At 30.0% G+C, this 15,982-nt stretch overlaps 1 protein-coding gene across 2 annotated transcripts in view; it reads right to left on the bottom strand.

Annotated features, from left to right (window-relative positions):
* Positions 1 to 14,764, bottom strand: part of SppL (signal peptide peptidase-like protein) — a 98,325-nt gene extending 83,561 nt beyond the window's left edge. Inside the window, exons 1-2 of one of the 2 annotated variants that reach the window (XM_035353604.2) lie at positions 14,292 to 14,764; positions 11,121 to 11,198 (exon numbers count right to left, since the gene is read on the bottom strand). In XM_035353604.2, the coding sequence (XP_035209495.1) occupies positions 11,121 to 11,198; positions 14,292 to 14,317 (104 nt within the window). In that variant the 5' untranslated portion in view covers positions 14,318 to 14,764. The remainder of the gene's footprint in view (positions 1 to 11,120; positions 11,199 to 14,291) is intronic. The other variant, XM_035353605.2, reaches the window with a different exon arrangement.
* Positions 14,765 to 15,982: the final 1,218 nt, after the last annotated feature.

The raw sequence follows: 15,982 nt of genomic DNA, 5'->3' as shown, positions 1-15,982 counted from the left end.
ATTTTTCCTTGTCGACACATTCAAAACTTTGTAGGGCAGTTGAAGACTGCAGTTATCATCAAGTGTAATGTCAACATAAAAGGTTGCCATACCATTTGGTATTCAAATTTTATTGTGGTTGTCTATGATAAAGCCTATTCAAATAGTGCCATGGGCGAAGATGACAGCCTTGGCAATGTGCAAAATGTTATCATCATAGAGGTTCCGTCTCTTAAACAGGACCCCAATTTTTAACAATTCAGCAAGGATGGCCAGACACTTGAAAATGTGTGCAGTTGCCAGTTCTGGGTCTGTTATCACAGTTCCTGTGGGTTTTCCTACCCTCTCTGTCAATTTACAATCCTCTGTGAGCATCAACGATATATTATTAATGTAAAATCAGGAAAAGAACTTTGGTAGAATGTTTTGGTTTGAAATATATATGCAGCAAAAATCCAAATTGTTGATCATGTAGATTTAAGATGATAAATGATTGTATTTCATATTGAAAAATGGAGATTCTTTATTTAGTGTCGAAATTAGTAACCATGCTTAATTATGAAAAAATTAGTACTGGACATGCACGAAGTATTAAGCCTATGTTAAAGTGAGATGCTAAACTCAATCTTTCTCCCTTTTCACACACGAAAAAAAGGGGGATTGGTTCTTTGCAGGTCTGGATAGTAGATCATTATAGATATTAGATATCCAGATTTCAAATATTGTACTATACTACTGGAATTTGTAAATTGAAAAGAAATCTCTGTGGATTCAAACAAGCATCAAAGCATTGGAATGAATGTTTTGTTGAATTTATCAAGGAAAAAAAAAAGGCCTAATGTTGATTTTAATCAAATCACTTCAAGGTTAGGTTACATTTTACATTTGAAAAGTTAACTTATAAATTGTACCTTGATAGCTTCATAATTAACTTACATGAAAGTGCTAAAAAATAAGCTACATTGTAATTTAGCATCCTCTGTAAATTTTATTAATTGATATGATTGCGCAATATACATACTATAATTACTTTTTATAATGGCAAATATTCTCTGTAATTATTTATTCTTTGAAACTACAATTATCAAGATACAAATACTTGTATTTCTAATTCTAATGCAAATGCTTTCAAAAAAAAAAACGCCCTAACTTTAGTAAATGTGCATTTAATATACAAAATGCACTCTTTTACAATTCTCAAACTCATATTTTTATTCAATTTAGTATATGCAACTGTTGTAAATATTTTTGTATACAATCAGCTTACTGACTGTCACATGAAATACATATCATCTGCACGACACAAACATCCACTGCTGCAACAACAGTACAATGATTACTAAAAACAGATGATTTCAGAACTTTCCTGAATTTTGGCTGCATTTTTCAAACTTTAATTTTCTTCCTTTTTTTGCCTTAATAATTCAGTTCATGTTGGAGGGGGTGAAAAAACACATATGTCTTCTTGCATGAACTACAACAAAAAAATGAGAACAAATACAGGCTAAAAACAAATATATGGCTAACCATAATGATTAACTAAAATGCAAACAAATGCAACTGCATATTTTCATTCCGAGAATTGATCACCTGGGGAATCACAAAATAGCATTTTGAAATTTGAAAAATACTCAAATAGCACTGCATCACCAAATTCTATTATAAATGACATATTTATTTAGCTATAGGGTTTTACCAGCTAAATTTTATTTCTATGCATTTTTAGATGTGTAAATTTACACATTTACCCCTTCAAAAAAATAGAGAATTCAAAGTTGGCAAATCTTCCCCCTACAAGGTTATATTATTTCAAGCACCTCAAAAATAGTTTCACAGAAAGTTATGCACAAGTAGCCTCACCAAAATCTCTAACAGAGAAATCGATGAATTAGAAAAAAAAGAAAGAAGAAATTTTTAAAAATGTCAAAAAGAAGCATCTGAGAAAATATATTCTGAAAAGAACCTTAACCCCTTGGGTACATTTGAAGTCTGAGACACGTCATTAACTTTTTTCCCCCTAGGACCGGATGACGTGTCTAAGGTGTCAAACAAAAAATTAAACACTTGGGTACATTTGATGTCTGAGAGACGTCATTCACTTGTTTTCCCTAGGAATGGATGATGTGTCTAAAACGTTATTTAATGTTAGGCACAATTTTGTTCATTTCATTGTAGCTTGTATCAGTCATAATAGAAGAGGCAATTACAGTATTTCGGTGAACATTATTTGTGATACACTGCCCCATTATGTCAAAAACAAGGAATATATTTTATGATAGTGATAGCAAAAGTGACTTTGAGAAATCTAAAGAAGAACTGTTTAGTGATCCTGAAATTGACAATTACAATGAAATACAAAGCGAAGGTGATGAAGACGATATCGAAGTAGAAAATGATGACAATTGTAATATAAAACCAAGGTTTCGAAGACACACAAGACGTCTATCTAGCAGCTATAGTGAATCTTCTCGGGAACCAGTATCAGAGGAATGGATTTGGGAAGAAGAAAATGTAGTCGATATAAAAAGTTTTTCTGAAATATCTGGAATTAATCCTTTGAGCCTGCATAGACTAGGTGGTAATCCTACGCTTTTAGATGTTTTGAAAGAAGTCTTGAAAAAAGATTTTTGGGACTGATGAAATGAAAGCTTATATTGCATTATGCATCTTGATGTCGGAAATGAAGAAGCCAAAAATGCATATGTATTGGTCAAAAAGATATGCAATAAGTACTCCAATTTTTGCCAGCACTATGCCACGCGATAGGTTTTTTGATATTTCAAGCTTTCTACATTTTACGGATAATGAAAAGGAAAATAAAGATGACAGAATAAGAAAGATTAGAAATATAGTGGATTACCTAAATAATAAATTTTGTTACCTTTATACTCCTGATAGTGAAGTAGCTATTGATGAATCGCAACCAAAAATTATATCCGTTCCACATGCAAATATTTTCTCAAATAAATCTGTACCCAAGGGGTTAAGTTAGTTAGTTGGACAAGACTTGTGGCCATGAGAACTTGTCAGCATTATCTCCTTAAATGTTATTTTCAAATTAATTGCAAAGCTGACAATGCTTTTCAAAAAGAGCATTTGTTCAGAATCTATATTTTGATGATACTATTCTAAAACCACAAGCGTAAAGTATTATTTCTATGAAAGTACTGGAATATTTCTTAACATTCCTAAACAACTCGCAGTTCCTAAAGTATCATGGCATGCAGTTTGGGAACCATATAATGAGCCTATGAATTACATCAATGCATGCATTTCAATGCATAGTATAATTTGCCACTGTTTTCAGAGGAGTGCAGATATCTGCTGTCTAATGAAACTGACATCAGATAAAACTACTGGAATTATAGTAAATTATATGCTGCATGTTAAAGAGCTTCTACCTACAACTAGTAACTTCTATCAGAATTAGATCAGCAAGTTTCTGCCAAAAAAATTTAAATCGTAGTTGTAACTTATTAAAAGCAGCATGGGGAAGGAAACTAGTTTATGCTCTAAAAGTAACAGTAAATGGCAGAAACTTGTGAAATAATAACTGAAAACTGAGCAAAGTATTGTAAGCAGCAGAAAGGAATATAGATTAAAATAAAACAAGTTTAGCTTAACATTTACAGTATTTATTCAAAAGTTAAGTCGTAACAGTTAAAGATAACATATCAGAATTCAAGTTCAGCCTGATTCCAATGATGTAGTTTATAGCAGAAAATAATATAGTTTTGTATCAAAACCTAAAGAATTTTTCAATTTGTTATTAGCAAATGAAAATTTAAGAGAACATTATTTCATATTCAGCAGTATTTACACCATATAAACATTCTTTCACATTCATCAAGTCCCAAATAAACAAATTCTTACATATACTTAAGATTTATATCTGAATAAAATATCACGAGTTGATACCCATCTAGTAATGAAAGCATAAAATTAATAAAAAATTATTGCCAGTTTGGCATTAGCAACACAAGTTACTCAGTAGGTGTAAAATCAGCCATGAATTTTAGCATAACATTTTGGTTTGAGATGTATGCCAAGGAAAACAGCGAATAGGAAGCGAAAAATTAGTCATTGGATACATTTAAGCTAGTAAATGACTGTGCTCCTTCAACATGGAGAAACCTTATTTAGTGCTAAAGTTAAGAATCAAAGCCTTTCATATATTTTATCATGAAAAGTATCTACTGTGCATGTGGGAAGCACTAGGAATATACTAAAGGGAGACACTACTTTCGTAATCTTTCTCCATTTCTGCAAAACATTTCTAAAAAAATTGCTCAGGGTCTAGAGCAAGGCTTCTTAAACTTTTGTCATTCACGACCCCTTTTTATCACTGAGATTTTTTTTGCAACCCCAAATATTAAATATAAAAAAAAGATAGAAAGATAAACATCCTTCCATAAATAATTTACTTCTTTGATGAATATAAAATGATGCATATAAAAAGTAGTAGTTTTAGGATTTATTTTAAGCAAACAAAATTTTAAATTAAAGAAAATTCTAATGAGACAGATGTGCTCGGTTTCTGCTGCATAATAAATTAAATGTTGGTACAATATTTGACACTGCCAGACAAAGCATCTTCAGCATGTTTTAACATTAAACAATATTTGATTTTTATTAGTGTTAAAGCTGAAAAAGTAGTTTTATAAAAGTGTGTGGTGTTGAATGAGAGAAGAATATTTAATGACATTTCAAAAATAGTGAGAAATTTAGTTCCAACTCCGATCCAGAATTCATCAAGGAGTTTTATGAAAACTCAAGTTTTAAGTTGGAATCATTAGATAGCTTTAGAAATTCCTTTTTCACTTAATACAACAGGTAATTAATCTCATTAATATCAATTAATATAATGTCTTTAAAAGTCTAATATTATCAATGTCAATTCATGTAATTCTTTAAAAGTCTTATGAATGCAGTTTCTTTAAATTCAACTATCGAATTAAATTTTTGGGGTTGTGACCCAAAAATTCTGGTCTAGAGGTCCAGATATTGGGTGTATGGATTTCGAGTTTGTACTGTATATGCTCATATTATAGAAAAATTTCCTTGTATACCCCCTTCCCCTTCTGTCTGTGCACATATACACATATATGCACATATATACATGTGCATGCATACATACATTTCTGAATCTGGTCCCAATAACAGAACTACCTTTCCAGCTGTCTTCAAACAGCAAAAAGCAGTTATCAAAAAAATGTCCATCATTGTTGCTACCTTTCTGTATAAAAATTCACGAAGATATTGGAAAATAATTTTTTTTCCCCTTTAGATGAATTTTCAAGAAATATTTTTTCATGAAATTAAATATTCTCTAAAATATTGCCTAAATCAAGGGAACAACTATTAAACATACAGCAATTACTGAAACCATATTGTAAAAAACCATATTATTATTAACTTTAGATATTATGTAAAACAATTGTGTTAATGAGGTGGCACTTAGCATCAAACATAAACATTGGCATGAAATCTCACTAGATGGTGGTAACCTTAACAGTTCATAAAGCTTCACAGAAAAAAAATGAATGGTACTTTTCCATTTCGCCGGTGCAAATCTCGCCAAGCAGACTTTATTGGCCACAACATACAGAATTACTTCTAAGAATTTTTTTTTTATTTTTAAGGCATAAACATTTTAATATTGTTTAAAATTTTGTAAAAAGCCAATAAATGAAGAAAATAAATTTGTAAAAAAAACAATTTAAGAATTTGCTATAAACATGGTTCAACATCCTGATTCGCGGATTCATATCGAGTGACCCCAAGTGATCTAATCTCACGTAAACTACACTACAGAAACCTAATTCTGCAGTAATTATCTACATTAATTTCAAGTTAAATCTTAATTTGGAATACAAGTTTAAATCCAAGAATTATTTCAATTCGTACAAATAGCTTACTCAGAAATTATGTAAACCTGCAGTGCTTTACTTCACTAGTGCATTCTCATTAGAATCTAGGAACTTAACCCTTGACTTTGCTATATTTTCGGCTTCGGGTAAGCGGTGTTATTGCATCTTAATTTACTTAATTATCGTGAAAGGAAAATTGAACTATCGGGTAAAATTCTATGTAATTGTATGCCAGTAATGCAAGAAACAATCAATTTGATAAGAAACGGCTGGAACTTGTTTTGAAAATGAAGTGTAAAAAGTTTCCATTGAGGATATTCTGTTTGGCATCAGTTGTACCACTATTGGCTACTTTATCGCCTAAGCCGGCAAAATTGAAAAATACCAAATGAACATAACAGTAGTTTATCACATAGTATATATAGTACAAAGTCCAAAATTCAGATTTATCAGGATTTCAGTAATTCTAGATTTCAGAAATTTTCGAGTTTTACATCATCAGTTTAAATCTAGTAAGATGATATGTCAAAATTAAGGTATTATTATGGTAATAAAATAAATTATGGTAACAAGATGGGTGACCGGAAAAATGCCCACAGGAAAAATGTTCACATGTATAAAAGCTCACAGGAAAAAAGCCCACAAGGAAATATGCCCACATAGAAAAAAAAAGCTCGCATGGAAAAATGCTCACTTAGAAATATGCTCACACAGAAAAAAGCTCACATGAAATATGTTCACATGGACAAATGCTCAAGTTAACTTTTCCAGTGGCGGTAAATAAAAGCATGAACACTGTAGTAAAATTTTGCATGTACTGTAATATTTTATACCACTGCCCCTGTATGACATTTTTTTCCTTGTAACTGACAATAATAATTTTTTTTTTTTTTTCTTTACTCTATTTTTGCGTACTTTTGATGTGTATCGATAGAAAATGGTCTTTGAATGTAGTTATGGAGCCAAAAAAGTTGTAAAATTTCTGCAGAAATTTAAAATTTTAGAAGTAAAATTAACATTTCTAGGCCCTTTGATGATGTCCCTCAGTTGAACATTTATGAAGCAGCCTTCAAAAAATCTCCTAAAACTACAAATTGTTGCGAAGGCTCTCATAACGCACTAAATTCATTATTTAATTGTAGCCATTCCTATATGTGGTTTTTATTTGACCGGCTGAAAAAAGATTTAGCCTTTTAACATTTGTTATTAGCTAATGTAAATACAGGATGTACTGAAGTAAAAAAAAAAAAAAAAAAAAGAAAGAAAGAATGAAAACTTACATTTGGTAATCGTGAACAATGTAAGAAAGTACAGTCAAAAGTCGTTAATTTGGACACCCATAGTCCAGAATGATGTATAATCCGGACCTTAAAGCTAAAAACTTTCTGCGCATGCGCCGCGTTGGCACATGCGCACAGGCGTTTTACGCGTGCACATAAGACCTTGACTACTGCGCATATGCATGTGCGCAAGTGCAGAATACGTTTTCGCCTGCGCGTTTAATGTATAACGGAAGGTGTAAGCTAAAATTATCTAATTATCTATTTCAGTTAATGTTAATGATTGCGTTGTTCCTTAATCTTCGAATTGCATCCCGCTTATTATTTTTTGCAGACTGTAAGAGCAATATTATAAAAGTAAACTTGAACTTTCGATTATGTTAAATAGAATTTCCGATGCTGGAACTTCCAAAGGATCTACAAAACGAAAGTATGTTTCGACGTCCAACAAACAAAAAGTGGAATTGCTGCAAAAAATGGATAAAGACATGAAGAATGTGACAAAGAGGTTAGTGAAAATGAAAAAATTTCGATTGACAAATTAGTCGGTATTCTCGGCACAGCAATTAACAGGACTTGAACAGCGGAACTTTGTAACTGAACAAGAAATTATGTATGTTTATAGAATTAAAGAGAAAGTATTATCACATAAAACGAAGCAAATTAAACAACTTACATTAAAAGAAATGTTTAATAAAGTAAACAAATAAATATTAAGCTTTTTTTTTTTTGTAAATTTTGATACCCTTTAGATCATAATTGTTCTTTATTTCATAAATTACGGTTTCATATTTTTAATTTTAGAATTTCTGCATGCCATCTTACAAGATTTAAACTGATGATCTATAATCCGGAAAAATCGATAATCCGGAATCGCCGAAGTCCCGACGAGTCCGGATTAACGACTTCTGACTGTATGATGAAATCAATAATAAAATTAAATATTTTAAGTAATTTAAATAAAATAATCATTCTAAATTCTCATTCATTATTCTTCTAAATGTTTATATTATAAAATATCAAGCAAGGTAGTAATTATAATTTAAAAAAAACCAATTTTGGTCTAGAAAACATCTTGCACAATATGCTGCAAAATAAGTAAAATATAAAAATTGTAGTAAGCTCGCCTAAAAGTTACCAAGAGCTGCTGCTCCAAAAAGTTCAACACGTTTTAAAAAAATTAATACATATGAAAATCAAACCATTAGACATGTAAAACATTAAAAAAACAGAATCAGATAAGAAGTTAAGCGGAAAATGGTAAATTAGGCCAATTCGACTTCCAAAGTGGCTTTTCAAAGAAAATTTCATTTATTTGAATGTCGAATCAAGCTAGCTCCATTACGCGTTTCGCCGAAACAGACAATTGAAACTTTTTCGTAACAAAATTTTTTAAAATTTAGACAAAGTGTCTTAGAAATTTTAATAGTCTCAATTCTCTGTTCCAATTTCCCGACGCGTCCGCACAGAATGACACATTAAGGTGTTAAAATATGTTAAACAATACCTAAACTTCCTAAATCTAGACTAAAACAAAATTAAAATCAAAATAAAAACGAAAATAAATAGCGGTGAGCTATTAGTCCTAAAAATACAAAAACATACGGGCTGGGCCTGCAAGCTTAAAGATTAACAATTTAATTTTTAAATTATAGATTTTAGAAATCTGTAATGAAAAACTAATTAAAATAAAATAAAACAAAAATTAAGATGAGAACAAACTAAGTGGGTCTTGCTAAGACCAAGAAAAAGTTGTAACAAAAGAAACAAAAACTGACCTGTGGCGATGCAAAGCTGTCCCTCTTAAAACTAGTTGAAAAATGGCTGCAATTCTTTCTGTGTCCTTCATTCGAATGACGTATGTAGGGGGGAGCGAAGTTCTGAGGGACAGCTTTGCAAGAGAAAGCACACACTCTATTGTTATGCAATATTCGTGCAAAATTGGGGTATATTATGTTGCTTGGCAACAAATTCATGGTCGACAGGACATTGTGTAAGTACTGAAATTATAATATGTAAACATCACTCTAACTGAAGCAGTTCTTATAAAATTATCTACCTTTTTTTTTTTTTTAAAAAAAAAAAAAAGCCCAAAGGGGGTAATTTGCCCAGAAGGGTTATTAATTTCATTTTGGCATTGTGCATTGATTCACTATAAATGTCGGTTCACTTTTCAAATTGCTGCCACCAAATGTTAGAGCCCTGCATTATATATAAAGAAAATAATGAAGAATATGCATAAATGTATGTATGTTTCTCGCATTGTGATAAAACAACAGTACGTACAGCTAGCAAATTTTCAATAATGTATGTTTCCACCCGAATATAGGCATCTGAAAGCACAAATTTGGAATTTGTTTTATTATCTATTTCATGTTTTGTACAGTATTTCGGGGTTTTCAATTAATAAACTCGGTGATTTCAAAGCGAGCAATGGCTACATTGTACGGGGGAAAAAAACATTTTTATCTCCAGCGACTGACGAAACTGAGTATCATAAATTCTAAAGATAAGCTCTTTTAAATATTTTCTGATATTGCTGTTGAACTGAATTTTATGGTTTAAGCACAAAGAACATGATATTTAATAAGAAAATGTAACACACAAAATGTTAAAAACATGCACCTTTGGGCATAATATAAAATTTGAAAGCTTTCAGATTTTTATATTTTTGTTTTTTTGTTTATTTTATTCATAACAGCAAAACATGTAAAGGCTATTTGCCTTAAGGAAGGATGCTTTTGTAAATGATTTTCTAAAGAAAACTGGCTGATATATCCACTACATATGAGGAAAACTATTAAAACTCCACAAACTGTTCTTTCAGGGGATTCAAATACAGGGTAAATAATTTAAAGTTTAGTGATCCTATCTACTTTGATGCAGGTAGGCCTGGCCATTGTGATACTAATCTCTTTAAATTTCTAAGAAGATGAAAGGTAGAAGTAAGTAAAATGTCACATCAGTAACTCATATAAGCACAAAAGTAACTCATCTAAGTTAGCACCTACTATATATACTGCTTCTTAAACCACAAACTTTTATTCATAATAAAGGAAATAAAGGAAATAAAAAAATAATTCATTTGTAAGCAAAATGTAGCCCAGATAAAGTAACTTATGCTACAGAACTAATTATACCATACTGAATAGGACACTGTTATAATGAGACAAATGAAAGACATTAGGATCATCGACTGGCAATAACTTTTATTAATCACAGAAAGGATTTTCAGTAACAAATGCAGTTTCACAAATTTAAAAATTAAATATTGACTACATATGGCATCCTAGTTCTTTTACATGGTTTCACAAAACTGCCATATTTGTTCATTTGTTACATTCCTTACTCTAATGCATTACCAATTTTGGCTAATCTTTGGAATACGGTAACAGGTAGTTTGGCGACATTTTGGTAAGGCGATAAAGGTTACTAGCTAGGACTTTAGCAGTGTACATGGATAAAGTCAAGAGTGTGCGCAATGCCATTTTTGTGCAATTCTGGAATGTTTTTTTAAGTGAAAATAGGTCGACGTGTACATGGATACAGTGTATGTGCAATTCTTAGAAACGCGGCGAGCCGTGAGCGATTCTGCACTTTCTTCCAATTTCGCACCTAATCTTCGTCATGATTAAGCACTTTTTTCCATAAAAGTTCTAGCATAAGCATAATTCGGCTAGCAGATTGTTGGAAAAAAATTTTGAGTAAAAAAAAAAAAAAAAAAAAAAACATGCCTTTATTTTGTGAAAACAAAATGGCGTCCAAAAAAAACTAACAGGTTGCTGAAGCAGGGTTGGTCGCCAAAAAATCGCCAAGTTACCATAATCCGAAGATTAACCCCAATTTTTTTAAACCTTTCTAATATACAAGTTCCAAAATCACACCTGATCCTAATTCATTGCTTTTCAAAAATTTTAAAACTGACATAATCTCTCTCCTTCTGAAAATAAAATTAAGATGAAGATAACTCATTTAATAAAAATCTGCTTACCTGAAGCTACCATACACTATGAGAAGTATAGAAATGAGGAAAGTTGACACCCGTGATGAATCCACAAGTGAATATGCCCTTGAAGAGATAAAAGGACTACTGTTACTATAGCATTTAAATAAAAAAATTCCAACAAAGAAATCATTTTAGTAAAACTAAACAATTCTGCACCAGGTATGCAATACACAACATTGGAAACATATTTTTATTCATTAAAAGAATGCTGCAAATCGTTATAAAAATTGCCAGTTTGACATATTATAAATTAAATATTAATTTAAAATATGTTGATAAAAATAAACTGAAGTGCACTGGTGACCATCAAGAAAAATAATAAGCTATTAGTTATTTATGACCTATGTTTGATAAGTATTGGCATAATGCAATACAGTAAATTTATATAGATTATTAAAATTTAAACTAAAGGTCGCTGGTACCACTGATATGGTGTGTGTATATTACTTTTAAATCTCTCAGTTTGTTAAGCAATTACATATTCATTAAATTTGAAAAGATCTTTTGCTGTACAAAATCACAAGATTCACAAATGTATTTCAAAAAGTTGGTGTTGAATTTTTTTTAATGATAATCAGAAGTTTGTAAAATGACATACTGGTGGCAGACAAATATATGAAAATAAAATAAAAAGGAACTGAGTTGAAGAATTTCTCAGCATCTTCAAATGATCACACCCAATAAAACATCCAAAAATAATAAGCAACACATATTTTACATATGCACTGTGTTTAATAAATAAGCTCAGGTAAACAAATCTCGGAGTTTCTTAAAAAAACCTTAGGGTTGAAACAAATGAAGTGACCAAGGTAGACCTCAAATTAATAATACATAAATGTTTTAACAAAAAATAGATTTATTAACGTCTAGATTAAATAAACATTAAGAAGCTGAGATAACTGGATCGAGGCTCCTTAACTTAAATCCTCTTCTTAGAATAAATTATATATTCTGTAGAGTGACAAAAATTTCAAATATCACTGAAAAAATACGCAATTACTAATTTTGCTTAAGAGCTAGACGAGATTACGTATTTGTTTCTATCGCACTTAAATTAACACTTAAAATTCCCTTTTCACCTAGAGTACATCTTTACATAATTCTATTACTAAACTTAAAATCCCTAGATTTCAAAATTTAATCTATAAACAAAATACTGAATTGGACCACCTGTTTAGAGTTCAATACCATTCCGTGCACACATCATTCCATTCCAGTTGACATCCAATTGCTGGCTAATTGCAGAATCCACACAAATATTTCAAAGATCTTCACAGGTAATTTTTCTCTTTTGGTAGACCTATTGTTTTCCTCTAATCTAAACAGCACCTCTTTTTTTAGTCCCACAACATACTATGAATACTTGAAATCACAGATATTGGGGCATAACTATGATCTATACAGCCTTACAACTACATTACAAATAATAAAAAATTCCTCAGTAATATTTTTTTTTCACGTGTGCGAGTCAGAGTGCATGATTTATATTACATCACCTTTAAAGTTTTACATACTTCATGATACCTGTAATTATAAACAGTGTGTAATTTTATCAAATTTAGATCTAACTGTAAGATAGGTAAATTTCAATTTTTAATTTTGAATTATATTTCAAAACTTTGAACAGCACTTTTTAATAAAGAGGGGAGAAATTCGAAACTTTCTCAAATCTAAAAGATCCTTAAAACTTTGCATAAAAAAAGGAAGTTAGGGGGGGGAAAGGAAGCTTCTACACAATATTAAAAGTTTTAAGTTTAAACAAAGCTTCTATGTAATACCTAGTTTGTAAAAGTTTTATACTATGCATAAATCTGAAATATGGGTTTAATGAAAACAAATTTTGAAAATGCACCAATATTTAGCAAGAAGATACAAATCATATTTAGTAAACACAATAGTAAGTGCACAATTAAAACATACCAGTAAGTACATATTTAAAAACTCTTCAATCTTGAAATTAATTTTCTCAACACAGTAGGAGAAAGACTGAATAACAGATATTTCACTTTCATTAGAATCGTTTTAAACCAAAGCAAGTGTAAAAGACAGGATTACTGCATGATTACACAAGCACTAAGCATACAATGCTATATTCTGTTTAGAACTTTTTTTTTTTTTTTTTTTTTAAATCTTAAATTTGTTAGCTTTTAGAGTTACTTAAGAGTTATGAACTGATACATATAAATCTCCAGCTAAAACTTAAAACACATTTTTTTTTTTTTTTTTTTTTCATGAATGCTTTTATTGGACCTCATAAAACTTGTTGCCGTAAAGCTTTGAGTTAAAAGGTTCAACATGATTTTCTTAGTTTAGCATTAGAAATATCCAAATAAGAAAAGCATGAAGATTTGAGTTTTCAAATCTTAATTTTCTTAAAAAAGATTTGTGGGAATCATAATTGAATGCTCTTTTTAAATTAAACTAGCATTAAACTAGAAAGCGGTTTTCCTTTAATCTAAACAATGAACTTGTATGAATACTTATAATAATGGTAACAGCAAAGATAGAAACTTAGATAACATGGCACTTCATGTTTTATAATTTTAGCTAGAACTAGTTTAAATGAATATATATTTTCCATGAGATTTTTTAGCAAACATTAAGTGCAGAAATCGATTACACAGTACAACTGACACATAGATTTGACTCTTGAGCATTATGAAATATTTTTATAAACATTTTTCAAAATAAATCTTTTTTTAATTAAATTTGTTATTTTATGTCATTAACACTTGTTTTGTGTTTTCTAGAAAAGAAGTCTAAACTTACTACCGTTATTTAAAGGAAAATGTTATGAATTTTTTTTTTACATGAACTATATACCTTAAAACTCCTTAAATGGACATAACTGTATTTTTACAATTGAAACTTCTAGCAATTCGTAATCTGTTTTTTAATTGAACTTGTTTCTGCAATAAAACTAAACTGAAAATAGAAATTAGTATTTTAACTCTACCATTTCATAGAAAATTTCAATGTATCAACATAAAATATCTTCCTAAATATTACGAAACTTAACATATTAGATTCACATAGCTCAGGAAAAATATTGGTTAGCAGTATTAATTTACTAAACAAGTACAATATTAAAAGTCCTGTAACTTGACAAAGATTAATTCAAATTATGAAATAAATATAATCTGAAAACAATATTACCACTGGTATTCGGACATTTCCAACATTTATTTCTAATGGATAGAAACTAAACGAACACCAATGAAGTTCTATCCAATACCCAAGTCAAAGCATCTTTTCCTTGAGTTCATAAGAAAACACTCATGACTTTTAAATTATTTCAGTCATTGTCTGAAAATGATTTTGCATTCCATCACAATATGTATAATCCATTTATAGAAATAAGGTTGAGTTTTACGTATGCATATCAACTTTGTATTTGAATCATACATAAATACGGATTATCCTCGTAAAATACAAATCTTGAACGTTTACATTAACTTCATTTAAAGCCCAATATCAACTGCCCCGGTACAACATTATGACAACTTCTTAGAATTTACTATCACATATTAAAGTCAAGTACAACAATGTCCTAAATACAGAAGAAACAGACAACATGTCATTACGACTGCACTCTTCAGGCCATCGAAGCCATACTGCTGGATAGCGCTTGCGGGATTTAATTCTTAAAAACGACGTAAATTAGAGGTGGCAACATGTAATGATAACAAATTGCTTCGCAAAATATTGTTACAGAAAATATTGAATAATAATAATTTGCAATAAACATTTAATAAATAGTAATAAACATAATAACATTTTATACTACTCATATTAATCTGCATTAAAACTAGGTATTTTTAATTATTTTTTCAAGAATTATTCAGAAATGGAAATTTAATGACAGCAGTTTAATGTTAATATCTTATTTAACTTTATTATCTTTTTATTATAATTTAATGACTTACCTTAAAGTTATTTGTGATAAAACTTATTATGTAATTTATTACTTATTTCTCTTCATATAGCTCATTTTTTTTTTTTTTTTAATTTAGAAATTTTCTTTGTGTTCACATAATTAGTAATTTTGATCACATAATTAGTAAATTTTTAATTTTCTTCGATAGAGGTAGGGCCTTTGGCCCAGGTACCCAGGTGTATACACCATTCCCCCAAGTGTATACATCATTCCCGTGAAACAGGTATGTATAAGAATTTCATCTCTACTGTATTTCTAGGATGACTGTATCTGATCAATTTTATTAATAAAAAATCTTTCCTCTGCCATATTTATATATTTTATTTTAATACTATTTAGAGAAATTTAAAATGTAACATTTGAAAATCTCAAGTAAAATAAATTTAAACTAGCAAAATAAAATTCTCTTCAGAGAAGAGGGAAATCTACAAAAAAACTAACTTCTTGTACAGATGCTCCCTATTTCATAAATTTTCATTTTAATAATTTTTCAAAAAAAAAAAGTAAATAAGACAATAGGCTATAGCATCAGTAGCAAGTTTTAAAAGTATTATATATGCCGTATGTACTTTCACGCATGAAAAATCTCATATCATTTTACAACACTTTTTACATCTTTGAAAGCACTACATTGTGTACAGAACATCGAAAATTCGTTTCGTGAGGAGATTTAATAGATAGAAACATGCATAGTTTTTAAGTATTTATTTAATTACAAATAAGCACTTTAGCTTTCCCTAAATAGAAATGATATTTTATTACTATATCAGAGACAAAGCACAACGTGCCTTTCAGACTTACAAGTGCAAACGGGTGGGATCCTTGGGAGTAACAACTTAACGTTAGCGTACGTTTCTTGGGACCAAAGTTCCGCTAGTGTAAACGGGCCTTTAATGAGCATATACCTTCT

This window comes from Stegodyphus dumicola, chromosome 1 (assembly GCF_044657685.1).
Source record: "Stegodyphus dumicola isolate Sdum_Otavi_A_Nest chromosome 1, ASM4465768v1".
Taxonomy (NCBI): domain Eukaryota; kingdom Metazoa; phylum Arthropoda; class Arachnida; order Araneae; family Eresidae; genus Stegodyphus; species Stegodyphus dumicola.
This window is presented reverse-complemented; position numbering and strand designations above follow the sequence as displayed.